We start from the raw sequence: 21326 nt of genomic DNA, 5'->3' as shown, positions 1-21326 counted from the left end.
TATCTGCCAACTTTCTTTCATCTAAAGCTATTCTAAAATTAACAAATGCATTATTTTATAAATTTACCCACAATCCCATCATCTAGCAATAAACAGAAACATTCTAATGCACCCTTCATTTTATTCTCTATTTTTTATTTTGCAAAATGGTTTCATATTGTACATAATTCTTCAGTTAACATTCAGTGAATGTATTTTCATGCCATTATAATTCTACAACATGATTTATATTTATGTCAGAGTGGTTCATCTCAGATATATACCATACATTATTTAGTCAATTATACATTGATATCTTTATTCTTCCCTAATTCTATTAAATTTATTGAAGAAGGAAGTGTAGGAAATGAAGAGAATAAGAAAAAAGACAATAATACTGATGTATTTGTTTGTTGTGAAAAGAGAATAGGCTGCCTGATGCTGCCAAAGGAAATGCAGTGGGCTAAGAAGCAAGATAGCCAGAGACCAGTCTCAGCTTTACAGAGAACTCTGAGAGTGGCCTTGAAGTCACTTAATCTCTGCCATTTCTAGTGTCCTTATTTATAAAATGGACTTGATAAGTTATGCAACAATGTCCATTTCTAAAATCTATTACTGCCTATTTTGCATAAAGGCTATTAAAAATTTTAATGTAGAGGACATAACCAAGTATATTTAATGTAATAAAGAAGGTATAGAAAATGGATGATAGATACATTTCCTCTCTGCTGTACAGCCCAAAATTTCCCATCATGTGGCACTAATGGAATACATTATATAAAGTGATATAAAGATCTGACAGTTGGATGCAAAAGTGGCTCCACTGAAGGAGAGGAAAGACTAGTCTATGAATGTGGCAAAGAGATTGAGTTTGACTGAATAGAAGAAAAGGCAGTCTAACAATAGAATGGGCTTCCTAGAAAAGTTTTTGAATTTGGGAATGTTGTAACATGGGCCAGATGGAGAACTACCAGAGATAATATAGAAGCTATCCCTGCACTCAGTAGAAATTCAGACAGAATGGCCGCCAAAGTCACTTTCAATTTAGAAAGGGTGGAATTTTTATTTAATCTTATATACAACACCTTCTTTTAGACACTTGTCCTTAAGCATTGCCGCTGTTTCTGAGCTCTCTGCTGTGTCATTGGTCTCTTAACTGAAGAATCAATTCCAGTAGAAAAAAAAAATGTATCTATTATGACAAGGAGTCCTTTAGCTTGTTTATATGCATAGATGGGTCCCTTTCTACGTATCTTATGAAGAATGGGCACTTTCACTGTTGTTAAGAAAGTGTGCACAAAACATCTCTTGAAACTCAATCTTTTCTATGAAGTCATTCCAAAAAGAACAGAAACTTTGGAAAGCGAATCTCCAGTTCACAATTGCACTTTAGAGTTTGCCCCCAAAAATTTCTTCATATCCTTTCCAGAACATGAACTTCCAAAAACCCCAATACGTTACACACACACACACACACACACACACACACACACTTATTAATATTAAAGTTTGTGAAGTTGATCTGATCTGAAGCTGAGAACTCATCTTCACACTTTTGGATGCTGAAGGAGGAATTGTATCTGGTGGGGGTTTTCTTTCTTATACGGTGAAGGACATTCACTGTTTTCTCCAAGTGACTCCAATAGGTTTCCCTCTACCCACCCAACTCTCTTTTTTTTCAGGCAAAACTACCTGGTGTGTGTCTGGAAGTGTCTGTTTCTGGAATTCGACTCACAGGGGGACAATGAGCCTAAACTAGATGACTTGAAACAGTCCTCATAGGTGAGGGGTGGAAGGAGACACTGGGAAAAGAGGACTGAAATCAGCTTTAGGAACTTTCTATTCTTTAATCTCAAGAATACAGAAAGTGAATGTAACGTGTTATGGGAAACCTCATATTGCCTGTAGATCTTCACTTTCAACACACACATATGCACACGCACACGCACATCCCAAGACACAGGCTACTGCTATTGGCAAATGCCTCCTCTCCAGCCAACAGAGGAAGGAAGGGATCCAGACAGACCCAACGCACCAGGGATAGATGGGGTCTCCGCAGCCCTCAGCTGCAGCGGACTGGGTCTGTGGAATCACAGCGAGGAAGGTGTTGCGAGGAAATCCCTTGCATGCTGCGTGGTGTGTTAAAAATGCAGCATCATCCTCTCTGCTCCTTTTCTTCGCTGAAAAGCAGAATTCGAGGGCACAGGGAAACTGGAGGGGCGAGAAGGTTGCCTCCTGGAGCCCTGGAGCTCTCTCCCTCCACGCCCCACTCCTTGGGCTCTAATTGTCCCTGCTCCAATGGGCCAGCAGCACCTTCACTATTTATTTCCTCTTCCATTCACTCCAGCGGGGAGGGAAGAGGGAACACAAAACTCTAAAAATAACTGTCAGCATCTTAAAAAAAAAAAAAGCTTATCTGCCCCCCCACCCCCAACGTGCTCCCTCCCTTCTCCCTCCCCTCTCCCCCCGAGGCCCCCCCTTATGGGGCACATGTCTGCTTCTTACAACACCGAGGCACATGGTTCCAGTTAGGCACCGAACCCCACCAGGAGAGAGAGGAAATCCACATCTGTGGGACTCTCCATACGGAACCACCTCTAGCGAGGGGAGGCCAGGGGACTGCAGCACCGAGATGAAGGGCTAGACCCAGGGAACGCTGCTCATGCGGTGAGAGCCAGCGCGGGAGGCGGCGAGGGCGCGGGGAGGCCGGGGAGGGGGTGGACCCCGCGGCGCCCCCGCAGCGCCCGCCGCCCGCCCCCACGCGCGCTGTCGATATTTGCCCGCCTTGCTGCAACTTGCTGCAGTGTTTGAAAGAGTAGTAGGAGCGCATGGAGGTGGGGCCGCGGGAAAGACCAGGCTGAGTGGTTGTGGTGAGCGCGGAGTGGGTGGGGAGGCGGCGCGGTGGGGAGGGGGGGCTGGCCCCAAGGGGTGGGATGGGGAGAGCGGGGTAGCCCGGCGCTTACACATGTCACATGTGCTTTTTAAGACGGCCGGGAGCGCCTGCGAGCTGGATCTGGTGGAGGATGCTGCGGCAGGGGCTTCGCAGAGGGCTCCAGTCGTTCTGCCACAGGCTGGGTTTGTGCGTGAGCCGGCACCCGGTCTTTTTCCTCACCGTGCCCGCAGTCCTGACCATCACCTTCGGACTCAGCGCGCTCAACCGCTTCCAGCCCGAGGGCGACCTGGAGCGCCTGGTCGCTCCCAGCCACAGCCTGGCCAAGATCGAGCGCAGCCTGGCCAGCAGCCTTTTCCCCCTGGACCAGTCCAAAAGCCAGCTCTATTCGGACTTACACACCCCTGGGAGGTATGGCAGGGTGATCCTCCTCTCCCCACCCGGGGACAATATTTTGCTCCAGGCTGAGGGGATCCTGCAGACCCACCGAGCCGTGCTGGAAATGAAGGTGAACCACAAGGGCTATAATTATACTTTTTCCCATCTGTGTGTGTTGAGAAATCAGGATAAGAAATGCGTGCTGGATGATATTATTTCAGTGCTAGAGGATCTCAGGCAGGCTGCCGTCTCCAATAAGACAACAGCCAGGGTGCAAGTGAGGTATCCCAACACTAAATTAAAGGTATGCTCCTTCTGCATGCTTCTGCCAATTAAAGAGGCAGCACTTCATTTCTTGCCCTAAACAAGCAAAGAAAATGCAGAGGTCTCATCCTTAAGACTCAGAAGCTGATGCTTCTTTCATTTCTGGGGGGGGAAAGATGGGCAACTGAGTGAAGAAAACAGGCAATGAATGGTATGACTAGATATTAAGAAATTCAAGGCCAAACAAAATAAATGCCAAAAAAGAAAAAAAGAAAAAAAAGAAAAATGAAACAACAACAAAAAAAAAAGTTGTTTCTGAGACCCTGCAATTACATCTTTGTTCAGGGTTAATAAATCAGTGAATGGAAGGGGGAGGGGGAATCCTGAACAATTTGTGGGATTTCTTTTCATTATGGGGCTCAATGTATTTCTTATTACTGATTACACATCCACCTGGTGTCATATCCACCTATTTACATCTTCAGCCTGGCTTGATGGTTAGCGTGTGGGGAGTTTGTGTTTTGGTGCTGTGTGATCGTGTGTCTGAAAGCAGTGAGTTATGAATGTAGTAGGGATTCCAGGAATGATGTGTAGTGTGTTTGCATAGCAAACGAAGCAGGAATTTTCTGTGTGTAAAAATAGAAATGTGCACCTAACTGATGCACTAGTTAACTGAGTCCAGTGATCTTCCTTTCCCATAAAAAATTCCAAATGAGAGCAAGATTATTACAACAGTTTAATAGCAATAGGAAAGAAAAAATCGCAGTCAGCAAAATTTACAAAGAACGGTCATTTCAGCATTAAATATATTGTGCTGTTTAGACTCTCAATTTAAATTTTGTCGCTCAAATGAGATTTCTAAACTAATTCTACACTGTCAAGATTGAGCTGCTGCAGGCAATGAGGCATGCAGTCTCCAGGTGACTGAAGTTTCAGGGACAAATGTGACTTCCAAAAGAGTCACTGCACCATTTGTCTGCTTGACCCTGTGCATGCCCAGAAGCTGCACAGCCAAGAACTCCCAAGACAGGTGTTTCCCAAGAAGAATAAATTTTTTTAATGTATGTGAGGATATGTGTGTGCATGTGTGGAGATAGTAGAATAAAAAGGACCCCAGTTTCAATAAATGAATGGCCTAATAATCACTCATTTGATATAGTCAGCATCTCTACATAATAAAATAACTTTTCAGGAGTTCTGAGAGAAAACATCTTTTCCTAAATTGGTGGAGAATTTAATGCACTTAGAAACTAGAAATTCCTCAGGAAACCTTATAACCTGCTTTTTTTTTTTTTTATTAACATGGTGTCCTCATTTAAATGGATCCAGAGGCTGACAAGGGTTTCAGCTTTACAAAGCTGAGCAACCGCTTGATGTTTAGTGAAACGAAACAGATGATTTACCAGCTTTAAATCTAGGTTAGGGTTTGCCTGCTTCAAACTTATTGATGGGAGCATGATGGATGTGTGGTTAGGCAGCATGCTTTTCATTTCCCGAATCCTTTGCCATCAACATTATTGCTTGCTAAAGAAAAGGATGTGGTGGAGAGGTAATCTTCCCAATCTATACTCTTTTAATTGAGTTATTTCCTATACCAAACACCTGGAGTAAAGAAAGATTTGAAACTTTTGTCATATTTAAGCTTCAGTTTGCTTTTCCTATGGAGTCAACTTTGCAGTTCATTAGTATGCATTATTGGTTGGGTGCTCTAGTGCTTGTATTCAGCAGTATCCTCCAGGTGTAAAATTTTTGTTCAATCAGCCACTGAGGAAATGTTGTTTATCTGGTAATATCATTATGCTATTTACAGTATAAAGTCCCTGAGGTATTCAATTTACTCATTTAATAATCGTTGGTTGTGCTCTTATGATTTACTAAATGCTCTTCTAAGCATGTGAGACAGAGTTTGGGGCAAGAAAAGCAAAGTTCTCACTCTTGTGAGGCTTAACAGTAGTAGTCTGGGTGACAGAGGGAGACCCTGTCTCAAAAAAAAAAAAAAAAAGTAGATGTCAGTGTCCTCACCCAGAGTAACCTGCAAGCAGGAACTCTGCAATCTTTGAGTGCACCATTGATCCAACACCATGCTAGGCCTATAACAGGTGCTCCATGGAAACTTCATGCTATTTGGTGGTTGATATACATCTTAGCAGGAGTCAGAGGGTAATCACAAAAGAAGGAATCATTAATTACAAAAGTTAATATCATAACAGCATAAAAAGAACAGAAGTATTACACATTAGCTAAAGTTCTTATTCTGCAATATTCTAGTATCTATCAATGTTTCCTCAAATGTCTTGTCTTAACTTTCTCTACATGGCATCAGTGGGAGTCTTTCAACTACGTTTGGGTAAATTGGGCTTTTGAGATCTTCCGAGAGCAATGGGCCCTCTCAAGTGTTCAGACACAATCTCACACAATACAAAATGTAATATTTAAAATATAATATTAAGAGTACCATGGATGCCTAGAATCTTGTCAAAGGCTCTCCAGGGGCTCCCAGGATCAGGACTCCCTGGCAGAGAGCAAAATGACATGACCTTTTGTTTTAATTACATGTTATTTAAAAATGATTTTGGTTCCTGTGTTTCAAGGGCTCTCAAAGTATGCCTCAATGATGCTGATACACACTAAAGTGTGAGAACTCCTGGTGCACAAGATTTGAGGAAAATTTTTATATGTATATTTTTTAGCCCTCAAATTCATTTTGCTTTCTCCTGTTCTACTGGGTCACCACTCTTCCCAACTCTAACCAATATGAAAAATTTTAGTACTGAAAATGCTATTGGTAGGCAGAAAATTAGGAAATTGCAGAATAAATAGTGGTGGCTGCATAACATGAGTATGAATTGCCAATTACTTGACATTAAAGAAGCAGGTCAGTGCTTAGGGACAGGCTGAAGATGTGTAAACACTGACTGACAGACAGAAGTGGTCAGAAACCTTTGTTATGACAACAGAAGGTCATCCTCCAAATATTATGAAGACATCCAAAGAGTCCTGGACACAGAGAGGTTTAGAACTTCTGATAAACATGATTATGTTGACAAGGTGATCCAGACAAGCAGGGACACAGAAAGGTGACTTCTATGGAATTCTAAACAGAGGCTTACATAAAGCTGGTATGAAAAAAGCAGCCATTAACTTAGAATACCACAGAAGAAATGGTACATATACACAATTTCAAAAGCTGTGTAGAAAAGATGCCAAAATCTAAAATCCCTACATCTATATGACATGACCTCTGCAATTATTCCCTTCATTATAATCTTTCTTTTATATTCCTCACTAGGCATACGAATCATATCATATATTGTTTCTGTACTATTCACTTTCCCCACCCCAACCTAATCTAGTTCTATGTAGATAGTATTCACGACAAATAATCATTGGTTAATTTATTGATTAATTTGCACACTTATACTGCTATATCACAAAATTATCTTCACTTTTTATACTTTTGTGGCTTGCTTTTATTTTAAAGGTATTCTTTGCATTCTCCAGCTGTCTTTAAAGTGCTTTTGATCCAAATATTTAGGGGCTATTTTTTTTCACCTATTAAAATATACACATCATACTATTGTATACAGTAATAGAAATGGGCAGACTGAATTTTTAAGTAAAATACTTATTATGTTGTTGAAGTCTACCTCTTGATTTAAGTGAGATAGGCATTCAGAATCTTTAAGCAAGGACTGTTCTGGACTCTAAGAAATGTTTTCATTATCGTTCAGGGAGGTCAGGTGCTTACAGGTAATATTTCCCTGTTTTTAGGTAGGCTATCATAACCTCACTTTTCCACCTGGCTAGTTTCATGAAAGCAACAATTCTCATATGACCTCAGTTTTTTATTTTAGCTGCAGTAAAGACATAAGTAAATATTTAAGCAGACAAATGTCTTTGGATATGGGTTTGATTCCAAGTCTAGATCCCAACATCCTGGCCAAAGTGAGAGAGAAATAAAACAAATCTATTTCCCTGAATCCTGCCATTCCCATTATATTCCATTAATAACTACACCTCTGAACAGATGTTAAAGTTAAGTCAGTATGTACTTCAATGTACCACATTTGAAATAAGAGCAAGGATAGACTTTCCTACTCCTTAACAGAAGACAATGTTTCTTTGGGTACATTTCGGGTGCATGCTCCAGGTTTGGAAGATGTTGCCATTAATTATTTAGCTCCAATATCAATGGAAAAGTAACTTAAGCCAACATGAAAAGTGAGAACCAGCAATCCTTAGGGAAATTTTCAAGCAAAGTTATGCTATGGACTGCTTTCTCTTATTCTAAAACCATATAAGTTATACATGTCAGGATCTTCTCTGATATTTTGATTTAAGCTTACCTTTCTGACTGAGTAAAACATCATTACCTTACTGAATCTTCAGTTTGTATCCTACATGGTGCTAGGTGTTTTAAACACACATGCTATTTGATTTTTACAAGTTTTTAAGTCAGGGGGATTATTTCTATTCCCATTTTATGAGAAAGAAAACTGAAGACCAGAAGCTTAAGTGACTTCCTTGAAGTCCCCAAGCTAGTACTTGCTGGAGCTTGGATTTAAATCTAGGTCTGTCTGGTACTGAAGCTCATATTCTTAACCACAATACTTTATTAGATTCCATGACATCCTCCATCATTCTCTGTAACGACAACCCTTTATACTAAGAAAGAAGTAGGGCTCTAACTCCTGTCATCTGAAATCCATGATAAAATACCACTACTAATATTTCACACTATTTCCCTTACTTGCTCAGAGTGCCTGGCTCATAGGAAGGTGACAGAGTGAAGCTTCTAGTTTGGGCAAATTCTTACCATTCCCTTACTGTGGAGAGTTTAGCAAATTCTTCATTGGCACATGATTTCACCTTTAATATCATTTCCTATCAAGTCAGAACAAACCAAGGTAAGGTAAAAATCAGCTAAAAGTAGATTCCTGTAACCTAGCCCAAAGTTTTGAGCCGGTGGCTTATGTGCCAAAGAAGCTTGAGTACTCCTGGCTTCAAATGGCCTGAAAAAGTAAAATTGATGGGATAGCACAATATGCTCTAAATTGAGAAATATTCAGGAGACCTGGGTTCTATGAGACCCAGGTTTCTGTACTGGTTAGAACTCTGGGTTCTAACCTCAGTTCTTTAAGGATCAATTGTGTGACATTTGGCAAGTCTCATCACCGATGTAGGTGTCAGCTTCTTTCTCTGTGAAATGATAGAGTTAGGCCAGGGAGTCTCAGGATTCTTGTCAGCCAATCAAATTCTATGATTCTTAGGTACCATTCTACCACAGAGTAGATAATTATCATTATAGTGGATTTGGGTGTATAGTCTAGTATGTTTTTCTTCTGGAGTTAAGTAGATGTGCTTGCTTCCAGTTGAATAATGCTACTGAAAGACTTTTTTCATAGCACGCAACTGAATTATTGTACATATTTTTCCTGGCCATCCTATTGGGATAAGTTCTTTTATTAAATTTTTCTGAACACCGAAAGTGGGCTAAAGAATTGCTTGGCACTGGGGTCTAGCTTCTCCTCCTTGGTTTCATCAAGACCTTAAAACCAGATTTAAATCTGGTTTTAAATATTTCATAAGTACTTTTTTAAGCTTCCTCTTATTTTCCTAAGTCAAGGATTAAGAGAGGGTTTAAAAAAAAAAAAAAAGGACAGAAAAGGTTCTCTCCATTCTTCTTCCCATTTCCTTATCTTCAGCTTTTCTGATGATAGTTTCCTTTAGTGGCTCAGGACAACTAAGGACTTGGGATGTCGGTGGAGAGTAGAAATCAAAGAGACATACACATCATGATGGAAGTGTATAAGGAGACTAAGATCATCCCCACCCCGCCAAAAATACCATACTTATTTCCCTGTCCTGACACCATAAGCAGTAATACGCCCTAACTGTTTTTATTTTCTTAATTTTTTCTACTTTAAAAAATTCTATATTATAACTGAAGCAATATTTGTTTCATTTTTCAAAATATATTGTGTATGGAGAATATTTTGCATTTTAACCCATTAGCGATTACACCGTGATTTGACCACATTGCTTTTAAATCTGTTCTAGAATTGACCAACTTTTGCCCAGACCTGTTTCAGATACATCCAGACATATGCTCAATATAAATATTTTTAAAGAATAAATCTGAAATTTCCAACTGCCTAGATTTGCCCAAGACACCTTTCGATTGGACAGCAGATCTATTTCTTCCCTAACTTAGTTAAACAAATCACTCAAGTCTCCTCCACAGGGTGAAATCATGGACTCATTTCTCTAGAGTGTTTCTGCCAGTGTGCTGGTGGACAAGGGTACATTTATAACAGCTCTGGCATGCAGAAATATTTAGGCAATGGTTCTGACTTAAAAGCATGCCAAATTGCATTGTAAGCCACAAAATTAATTTCAGTTTGTTTTCTAAGACCAAAGTGTTTTGTATAGACCAGCAGCATGAGCACCAACTGGGAACTTCTTTGAAATTAAAACTCCTCAGGTCTTACAAAAGACCTACTTATCAGAATCTGCATTTCAACAACCTCCCCAGGTGATTAATATGTCCCTTTGGGTTAGTGATTCCCAGATCTAAAACTCAAGGTTGACCTCAGCACTCCTAATTCATGATGTGATTTGGAAGACTCATATATTGTTGAGACTGAATATACCATAAGAAAATATGGTAATTGAGCCTCTCAACATATCATTTTTCATGGTGTTATCTTGGAAACACCAAAGAGATATCTGGAGAATTATCAAGAGGCTGTTCTACACTGAAAAACCCTCATCCCTATCACCTACAGTTGAGCCTGTCACCTGGTTAAGCTTTAAGCTGATTACAGTCGTTCGATATTTTCTAAAATGGTTGAAATTAAATCTAACCATCTCTTTTAAAAAAAAATCAGCAGCATTTTTCTCAAGTCCCTTTGCTGTTATTTCAAAGTAGTGGCAGCATTAAACCCTAGTTACTCTAATTATGTTAATATTATGTGAGAACACAAGATATAGGCACCATACATGGGAGTAAAAGTATTTGGGGGAAAATGAAACACAGAATTACAGAAGAGTGTACCTTTAAAGTGGCATTGTAATTTATGCTTTTTTCGGACAGGATTATTGTGGAAGAGCCTCTCACTGAAATCAACGCTCATTTTCTGTCATTGAGATGAATTCAGGGCCTCTGAAAGGTGCCTGATGAACAGCATTCAAAAATGAATGGGTTGTGTTTAGTTACAGGATTTGTGTTGAAACAGTCAATGTTTATCTTCTGGAGCTCCCCTCCCAACATGCAGAGGCATCACCTGGGATCTTCTAACTTTGCCGTTTCAAAGGCTGAAGGCAGGTCAGGCATGGTGGCTCATGCCTGCAATCCCAACACCTTGGGAGGTTGAGGTGGGCAGATCGTTTGAGTCCAGGAGTTCAAGACCAGCCTGGGCAGCGTGGCGAAACCCCATCTCTATGGAAAAAATACAGAAATTAGCCAGGTGTGGAGGTACACACCTGTGGTCACAGCTACTTGAGAGGCAGAGGTAGGAGGATGCCTTCAGCTTGGCAGGCTGAGGTTGCAGTGAGCCTGGGCAAAAGAAGGAAACCCTGTCTCAAAACAAAACAAAAAGACTGAAGACAGAGCATAAGTTCTGGGTTCTAGAAAGCCAAAAAGGTATGTAAAGGGCTCTCATAGCTTCAGAAGGTTCTGAAAGATCAGGTGTTCATGACAGATGAAGGTTTGATTGGATTTTAATGGTTCATCCTCAAAGTTTACTCTTCCCTTTAAATTTGAGCTCCATTCTCTTACCTCAGCAGGTCTTTTAAAGACATGGAGAGTGAGAATGTTCAGTTCTGATTGTCAGTGCAGGTCTTACTAATGTGGGTAAGACAGACATCATGTGGGTAAGATTCAAAAGCCATTCACATACACATTCATTTAGGTAACTATTGAGTCTGCTAAGTCTCAGGCAATGTGTTGACCACTAGAGATTCAGTGAGAAACAAAACAGATGCGGTCCTTGCCCTCTGGGGGCTTGAGTCTTGTTAAAGAAAGCATACACACACAGAATCACATGGATAAATTCATAATTACAAATTATCATGGATGAAAAATACACGATGCTGTGAGAATAAAATACCAAGTTTGGGGGTAAAAAAACAGTTTTCTTGAGAAAGTGACTGTGAGCGGAGGGAGACCTGATGGGTGAGAGGGAGTTAACACACAGGGGTGAGTTAAGGGTAGAGACAAGAAACAATATGATGGAGAGGACGCAGTGCCCTAGAAGCACTGAAGGAAAGACACTGTGGATATAGGTTAAAGAGTGATGGTGGTGAGTGCTGAGGGTCATGTAATGAATTTCTTGAGAGTCAGCATAGGTAGCATCATTTAGGTCAGGATTTGTGCATCCAGATTGTGTTACATCTCAGCTCTACCCCCATTAACTCCATGACTTCAGGTACTTTTTGTTTGTTTGTTTGTTTGTTTGTTTGAGACAGTCTCACTCTGTCGCCCAGGCTGGAGTGCAGTGGCTCAATCTCAGCTCACTGCAACCTCTGCCTCCCAGGTTCAAACGATTCTCCTGCCTCAGCCTCCCAAGTAGCTGAGACTACAGGCACCCACCACCAAGCCCAGCTAATTTTTGCATTTTTAGTAGAGATGGGGTTTCAGCATGTTGCCCAGGATGGCCTCTATCTCTTGACTTTGTGATCCGCCCACTTTGGCCTCCCAAAGTGCTGGGATTACAGGCATGAGCCACTGCACCCTGCCCATTTTTTAACTTCTTTGTAACACTTCCCTCATAGTAGCCCTTACCTCACAGTACTGAGTTATTAAATCAACTCATAATACCTTAGGCAGTGCTTCTCATACTCTAATAATCATCTAAGAATCTTATTAAAAATGCAGGTTCTTCTTCAGTAGGTCTGGAGTGGGGTGAGAGTCTGCATTTCAAGCAAGTTCCCGAGTGACACTGATGGTGCTGGTACATGATCCACACTCTGAGTAGGTATTGCCTAAGCAATACCTTAGGCAGTGCTTCTCATACTCTAATAATCATCTAAGAATCTTATTAAAAATGCAGATTCTTCTTCAGTAGGTCTGGAGTGGGGTGAGAGTCTGCATTTCAAGCAAGCTCCCGAGTGACACTGATGGTGCTGGTACATGATCCACACTTTGAGTAGGAAGATTATAAGGTGCTTAGAACAGCACCTGGTTCATTATACATTCTTAACAAATGCTAGTGCGTTAAGTTATTGAGCATTGACCTTCTGCCCTTATCCGGAAGACATGGAATTACCTTCTTTTGAATTCATGATTAGATTTAAAAATCATTTTTGTTTCAACCCTCAAAGCTGAAAATCTTTCCTATTTTTGGTAGTCCTCATTAATTCCTTAGTAAGTGTAATAAGATGAACATAGACCCTTCTGCCTTTTGCACTGAAGAACTGGAGCTGCCTGCAGGTCATCATTCGGAATGTGACCTCTCTTTGCTAAGGACAGTAAAAAGTAGCAAAGGAAGATCTCTTGGACCCTTGTCTCAGTGTGCACTGCATCCGAAAGTATTTTCAAGGTTGAATTTTTATAGTATTCTCAATAGAGCTAGCCTTGACCACTCTCTTCCCTCTTGGTTTTGTGATGTTATGGTTCTTCTATTCCTCTGATGGTTCTCTACCGTTTACTGGCTTACTTTCTTTTCTATTCCCATAGGCATATTTTTTAATAAAATATTTTTTCTCAGAATCCATTCTCTTAATATTATCATTCAGGCCAAGCATCTGTTATTTGCTTCCATGTCTGTAACTCTTTCAATGGCATCTCTGTGTTGCTATTAACTCAGACTCAGTGTCTCAGTCATCTATGATTAAGTTTCCCCCACTCAGTCAAAACATATAAACAGTAATATCTAATTAATCATTGGACCATAATCATTCTACAGCAGTAGTTCTCAAAGTGTAGTCCTTGGACCAGTAGCATTGACATCACCTGGGAACTTGTTAGAATTGCAGATTCTCGGACCTAATTCAGGATCTGCTGAAACACTGGGGGTAGCGCACCACAAGCCCTGCAGGTGACTCTGATTCCAGTTAAAGTGTGATCAGTCTTGGCTGAGTATAGAAATCATTAGTGGAGCTTTAAAAATACTGATTTCATGGATCCCATCTAGAGAAATTCAGATTTAATTAACCTTGGGATGACCCACGCACTGTGACTTTTAAAACAGATTACCAATGCTCAGAACCGAAGTCTCTTTTTCAAACATATTTTCATTTTCATTCTTGACCGTCTCTACCTGAGGCCTTTATTGTCATTTGTCTATTTTAAAGTGACAATCTAATTTTTCTCACTATAATTTATCATGCTTAAACCTAGTCTATTTACAAGTTCATATGAATCTCTTGATTATTCTCCTCCTTAACCAACTCTTACAAGCACTTCCCATTTCGGGAAGAAAAACTACAAACTCCTGACCGTTGAGAACTTCCCTTAGCTCAGCCTCCAAATTCCCTTGTAGTTTCAGTTATCATTACATCAAATGCTGCAACAAACAAAAACAATCACATCCTGAACTTTCCTAGTTTCTTATCATTATTCATACTGTTCCTTTTGCTTGGAATTTGTTGCACAGTCAAAATCATACATATATCTTAAAAGCTGAGGCCTTAAAGCCACTTTTTCCATAGAGCTTCTCTAAGTACTTCCAGAAGTAGAAAGCATTTTCATGTACTTGAGGTAGGTAGTTCCCTTAGTCTCCATCTAACTTGTATTATAAATATACAGTGAATCTCTACTAAAGTATAAGTGTATATGCCTAATGAACTAATAGAGCATTTAGCTTTCTCTGCATAAATTAATTTGCCTGGGAGGATATAACCAGCAAGGAAGTCTGCAGGGCAAGTCCTTGAAGGAAGCTGTAAAGGAATCGAATCAAAACCCATTCTAGTCAGTCTGATATCCTATGATTTGTCCAAACCCTGCCTACAGAAAGATATTGAAAGCCATTTTTATGAATGGTCCTGAGATACATGAGGCATGAGCAACAGCTTTGGGGTCAGAAAAAAAAAAAAGACCACCAGAAGAGGGAGGGAGAGACTTTCTACCCACCTGTACACAGCATCCATGTGGCTTCAGCTAAGGAAAGGTTGCAGAGAGCATAACATGGCTTGGGCACCTGATGGGTTGCCAAATATAGCAAGTAAAAATACAGGACACTCAGTTAAATTTAAATTTCAGATTTTGTTTTAAATAACTTTTTGGTATAAGTATGTAATAAATATTGCATTCTTTACTTATCTGAAATTCAGATTTAACTGGGTGTGCTATATTTGATCTGACAAATATGGCACCATGAGAGTTTGCAGAATCACATCTGGAGACTTCAGCACAGACTTTGGCATCACATGGTCACCAGCACTTGCAGTTCTAACTCACAGCAGTGACCATCAGCCAGAAGGTTAAAAAGGAAGACCATGAAAGTTCTAGTAGATACTGCTGAAGCATATTCTATATTCTAAGGACCCCTAGAAATGCATAGGTGAAGGTTTGCAGGGGTCAGAGCTCCCATCATATTCAATAAGGATGCCAGCAAGTTAAATTTAGGTTACTCTTAATATGACCTCTTTTGTATACTCTGGCCTTGAGAAACCCAAGTTACATTTATTGTTTTAATATATCCAAGAAACTACACTCAATTAAATTTCACTGAATCCAAATGCCTTTTGTTTTATATTTAACTATGAGAAGATAGAAACTATATATACATCAGAAAAATTTGATTACTGAAAATAAGTGACAGGCACATATTAGTGAAAAGTTACAGACTGAAAATATTAACAGGCTAAAACCTGAACCCCTAGACAGTATAGGTTACCCTTTCTATATATGAAAAATTTCATTGAAAACAAAAGTGAAGCATGCTGTTAACATTTGTACTACAGCACTCATAAGTATATGTGTTATTTAGAGCCCTTCTTATTTTCCTCCAAAATTACGAAGCTTTTGAAAGCAGCCTTTTACAAAGCCTTTGAAGATAAGTATTGTATCTCATTTACGTTTATAGCCTTCTCCACATAATTTAAAAACAGTTTTGCATATAAGAAAGCCTTCAGTAAATGACGGATGAAATGAACTAAATGTAAATGTATTTGTTTAGGAAGGGAATTCTCATTTAGTGCTGATTCTGGTTGCCTGAATCTGTTTAATTCAACATTTACCATACTTTTCCACTAAGAGTGGGAAACATTGGATACCATCCTAATATTCCATATGTGGCTCTTGCATAGTACCCTTCCCTCATGGGAAAAGCCTAGCTTGTCATTTCTCCCTTCCTAGGAACTGAGTCTTTCTGTACGATTCAAAGTAGGGGACAATCTCTACAGGGCAAAGATCTGGGTAGGTGAGGCAGAGCCTGCATAACAGGGAATGAGGACAGGGAGAGTAGGGTGCCAGTAAGTGCCCCAGGAGACAGATACTAACCCTGCAAAAATGCCTCAGGGGAATGAGAGAAGCTCAGGGTTTGAACTAGTTTAATGACCCCATTTTATAGATAGAGCATACCTCTCTGAGGGAGTAGCACATAAAACTGATATTAGCAGCTTGGCTTTTATTTTCATTTCATTCTTTCAACCATTTTCACCTTGGGGATTGTTTTTAAGGAATTGGATACTTTCTAGGTTGTGAGTCTTTAGACTATTTTATTAGCTAATCACATCATATCAGAGTATCTCTTCCAGAGCAATGTTCAAATTTATATTTTAGAGTTAATTTCTCTTAAAAGTGGTTTATAAACTGATGTTATCTTACTCACTTTCCTCTTGATTGAAAATATGTTGGTAATTAATAACTAACTTGATAAGAACTTCACACTCCCCATCTTTCCCTCTTAGTTCAATATCCTGTGAATTCATTGACTGGAAATTTATTTCCAATCTTTACCTATAAAATACACAGTCGTCATCATAGGGTGTGTGTCTTTTTTATCCTATTTATTTTTATTGTTTTATCATAAACTTATAAGCATCCATTGACAATCTGACTCACTTAGACTAAAACAACAAATGTTTTTACTGGGTGGATCCTGTTTCTTGACGGATTAATAGGGGAGCCAGTTATTGATTGAGTCTGTCTGTAAAAAAGTTTAAATAATGATGAAGTAATGCATAAGAAACAGACAAATCTATGAATCAAATATCTCCATTTACTTGCTGCATGACTTTGGATGTAACACTTAACATCTTTGTCTCTCAGCTTCTCTGGGTTCAAAAAAATGGTATTGTTAGTATCCACCCTACAGATTTTCAAAAATTTTAACACTAGGTAGTTTTTAAAACAAACTATAGCTAGTTTTTATTAATATAAACTAGAATCATAACATCACTGGAAGATTAGGAAACCATGTGATAAATCACTTACCATTCCCACACTAATTCTATTAAAAAAAATTTCCAGACTTTAACTATAAAATACACAGCTGTCATCATACGGTGCATTTTTTATCCTATTTATTTTCATTGTTTTATCATAAGCATATTTATAATCATTTTACTGGTTGCACAAAAGGTCATCAAGTAGTTGTGACATAATTTACTTAACCATTTATGTTATCTTTAGAATACTTCTGGGGCAGAGTTTTGGTACTGAAATTTACAATCCTTAACAGACATAAGGAAGAAAGTAAAACCTTCTGACTTGCTAATAGAAGCTGTAGGGAAAAATAATTCTTATATGACTTAGAATGTTGCTTTCATAAGTTTAAACTTTCATGTAAACTTAAGAAAGCAAAATATAAATATAGGCCAACAAGTTCCAGGGGAGCAGTTGTCTCAAGAAAAACCTTGGATAGAAATTAGGAGGACCTGAGTTATTTATAGGCCAATGCCAACACGCTGTAAATTGCTTTGTTAAGGACCACATCCAAGATTAAGCTTCTAAGAATACCTTGTGGTTTATCCTATTACGAAGTAATTTTTACTCCTTTTCACTTGGTATAGTTCAATGATTCTTCAAAGAAACACTTCAGGAACTTTCCAATTATGTAATGCCTGGGGCCCCTCTTAAGATCAATTGAATCAAAATATCTGGGGAAAGAACCCGAGCATTGGCATTTTTCAAGATCCTTGAACGATTCCAGTGGATAGCCAAATTGAGAAATACTGAAGAACCTGAAACCGAAGAAAGATCCCCCTATCCTACCTAGCTCTTTTGCAGACAGGATGAGAGGATAAGGGAACACTATAAAATAGGACCCATGATGCTTCCCCTGAAACTCAGCTTCAGGCCAAGTTTGGAGTCTCAAGGGAGAGAACATCTGCCCTGACACCAGGTACCACAGTACCATTTTCCTGCCAGGTAAGTTGCCTCTAAGGGAGCTCTGTAGCTAAACGGAACAACTTTATCCTTTCCTGTACTTCCCTAATCTATAAATATTGGCTAGACATATGGTGTCTTAATCAATTTGCTATGCTTCTAAGATGTCCCGGATTGCTTATTATTGGGAAAATATGTCCCTAGACACTTTCAAAGGCATACTCATTTAACACATTAATGCAAGGAGATTCATTTTAAAAAGTAAATATGTAGACTCATGGTAAATATTTGTTATGTTGATGATAGGGTCAAAAGCAATACATTTTCATAGCTTAATGAAGTAAAATGCTAAAACTTAATATAGACTTATGATTTTTATTAAATTGTTATTAGCGCTCTGATTTCCATCAAGATAAACTAAATTCCTACACATACTGAGATGGTCAGTGTTTGTGACTTTGCAACTAATTTATTAATGTTATCTGTTGTTAATCTATACTTTTGAAAAGCATATAGTAAGAGATAAGCATATGTCAAATTAATGAAAGACAAAGTGAAATACTCTTTGACTTTTTAACTATCACATTTTGAATATTAAAAGCATGATATTAAAGAATTTTAATCAGGCTTAGCTTAAACAAGACTTACTTGACATTCTTCAGCCGAATTGCATGTTTTCTGTCTCTTCACCTGTGAACAAAATGTTATACTCTTATTCTAGATGTATTTACTAGTTTTAGCAAATGTGAGATCTCTAATTCATTCATATAAGCATCCTGGCTTTCCCAGTTCAGTGTGGCAAGTCAACTCATATTCAAACAGTACTAATATAATATCTAATTAAAGGAAAAGTATGTTCATTAAAGTGCAATGAATATTTAAAGTAGTTCCAGCTACACAGAAACTGTAATCATCCAAGTGCCCTTCTTGGGTCAGTAGAAAGCTTTTCCATTAGCAGACCAGTGGGTTCACAAATCATTTACTCCCTCTCTTATTATTTTTAAATGGCAATTATGAATCACTTAATACATAAGGTGAAAGGATGTTTTCCCAGTCAATATGAGTGATATAGTATACACCACTGGTCACTGGTAACTGGAAAGTTTACATTACAAAAGGAGAGCCAAACATTTGGTACCCCATCATCACCTTTATATTAAATCTCTATCTTTGATAGAAAGGCAAAAGCACTTTACATAGTTGAATCCGTATCTGCCTTATATTTTGCAATACCATATAAAATAGGGAATTAACTCCTCTTCTATTTACTCTTCTAACACATCTCTAAAGATTTTAACTTAAGCATCATATTTTGTGCATAGAATTTTACAAGACGCATCTCCAAAAATTGTGGAGGGTTATCTCATCTACGCACTTCAGGAAGCTCTGTTGTATGTAAATTTCCTTACTAAGGATGACTTACTCACTATTTAACGTCTCTCCAGAAGGAAATTTTTTCTCATATCTATTTAAAACAAGTGATTGCTATTTGTTATTCTTCTAGCAAAGAAGAAGAACCTAAGTCATTGCTTTTATTTTCTTGAACTGTCCTTTACCTGTGACCTTGGAAATGATAATTATATTTTCTTAGCTTTCACCTCTCTGACAAAAAAATCTCTCACACATAGATCTCATTATCAACCTCCCACCCTTTTTGTTTTTAGCTCCTGAAACATTAAACTTTTAAGTTCAAGAAATTGATGCATCTCCTAAGTGTTAAACACATATGATGTGTTATTTATAAAGATATCCAGGTGTCTTCTTAACTTTCTCCTCCCTGTATTTGTCTTATTTCAATGAATACTTTTCTCAATAGAGATGTATTCAATGCTTACATTGTTTCAGACACTGTGCCTGGCACTGGGGTTATAGAGATAAGTCACAGGCTTTCCTTTTCAGAAACGTACCATCTAGTCAGGAAAGAAGGCAGGTAAATAGGAAGTTAGCAACACAGTCAGGTAACTTGAAACTTGAATCTTAAAAGTTAGTCCAAAATGATCTAGAGTTCTAAATAATGCAGAATTGTTGTTACATCAGATTCAACCTCCTCAAGAGTGCTATAATTTTTTTAAAATGGGCTTTACCAGTTGGTGAAAATCTTTCAGAGCTGCTTATTTCAATTGGTAATAAATGTTTTCTTTTTCAAAATTTATTCATTAAAATTGAGGTCAATGGAGAGCTGCTGTCTGCAAGCAGGGAACTATTTTGCTATGATCAGTTACTCTGAAGGTTATGAAGTCAGCATAAAATCCCAATAATGCTATAGACTTAAAAAATGAATACAAAGCAGGAAAATTTTATGGGTATGGACCAAGAAATATCAAGATGAAAAAACCTGAGGGTTATTATTCATCCACAGGACCTGGCCAGAAGATTGTTGGATATTGGAACTTTCCATGACCCCAAAAATTATCTTCCCTTTGGTACTTTTTCCCTAGTGTGTAAGAACTGTTAAGGTAACTATGGGACTATTTAACAAGCAAAAGTGAAGAATATATATATTCTTATTCTTATAAAAGAATATATGACTTCTTTTATAAATCCTGAAGCATCCACAGCTAAGATGGTAAAATTATGAAGTAACTATAGCTAAGATGTTGAGCATTTTTAATAAGGACCAAGAGCAAAGAGTTAATTCCTACTTTTGTATTGGGTAATATCTGATTTAATAAAGATCTCTGACTTCATGCTTACTTGGATGATTTATCAGCATTTTATTCCCATTAAACAAAGGGGAGTGATTTTATACCTTTAACAAAATGTCATGTTAAATCTTTCTGGAACAGGTTGGGTAAAAATAATCAACAAATGTTATCTTGCAGTTTACTGATTGAAAGGTTGTTTGATGTGTGTTCCTGAGAATTGATGTTCATCTACAAACTGTAGGACTCCAAGTCTCAGTGTTAAGAAATATAAAATGAAAATGTGCATTTTTCTCTTTTTTTCTTGAGGATTATTTTGTACTAGCAAAGTGAAGTATAGCATTACACAACTGTCCAATTAATTCAATTATCATTAATAGAAAATCTAGATATTGTTATCTGACTGTGCTAAGACAACACTTTTGTTTTAGTTGTCTCAGTAATTATTTGGCTCTGTATTTTGTTTACTTTAATGCAGACACAATAAGACTTCATGTTGGTAAGTCTCTTTCTTTAAATTTTTTTGAAGACAGGGATAGGTCAAGTCTCATCTGATATGGATCTATGGGAGCAGTTCCACCCTGTAATGGTGATGTGTGCTCAATGGACCAAGTGCTCCATGTCATTTGGAACAGGACCTGTTCCAAATAATGTGCATGAATTTATTTGGTTGTCACCAACAGCCCTTAGAGCACTATATTATTCTCATTTTTACAGTAAGAAAACTGAGGCACAGATAGTTAAGTGACTTGTGAAAGTCTACTCAGATTGGATAGATCCAGTATTCTTACTACAACACCTACATTCTTACTCATTCCTAAAGCATTGACCAGCCATGTAGGTCCCTCAGTCTTTAGTTTCATTGTCCATAATATATCTAAAGTTGTTCTTGATCGTT

At 38.3% G+C, this 21326-nt stretch overlaps 1 protein-coding gene across 2 annotated transcripts in view; it reads left to right on the top strand.

The window, feature by feature from the left end:
• Positions 1-2505: 2505 nt before the first annotated feature.
• The window catches only part of PTCHD4 (patched domain containing 4), a 202928-nt gene continuing 184107 nt past the window's right edge, over positions 2506-21326 (top strand). Inside the window, exons 1-2 of one of the 2 annotated variants that reach the window (XM_017847704.1) lie at positions 2506-2646; positions 2966-3377. In XM_017847704.1, the coding sequence (XP_017703193.1) occupies positions 2642-2646; positions 2966-3377 (417 nt within the window). In that variant the 5' untranslated portion in view covers positions 2506-2641. Of the gene's footprint in view, positions 2647-2917; positions 3378-21326 lie in introns of those variants that run through there. The other variant, XM_017847703.1, reaches the window with a different exon arrangement.

This window comes from Rhinopithecus bieti, unplaced genomic scaffold, assembly GCF_001698545.2.
Source record: "Rhinopithecus bieti isolate Rb0 unplaced genomic scaffold, ASM169854v2 scaffold_28517, whole genome shotgun sequence".
NCBI lineage: Eukaryota > Metazoa > Chordata > Mammalia > Primates > Cercopithecidae > Rhinopithecus > Rhinopithecus bieti.
This window is presented reverse-complemented; position numbering and strand designations above follow the sequence as displayed.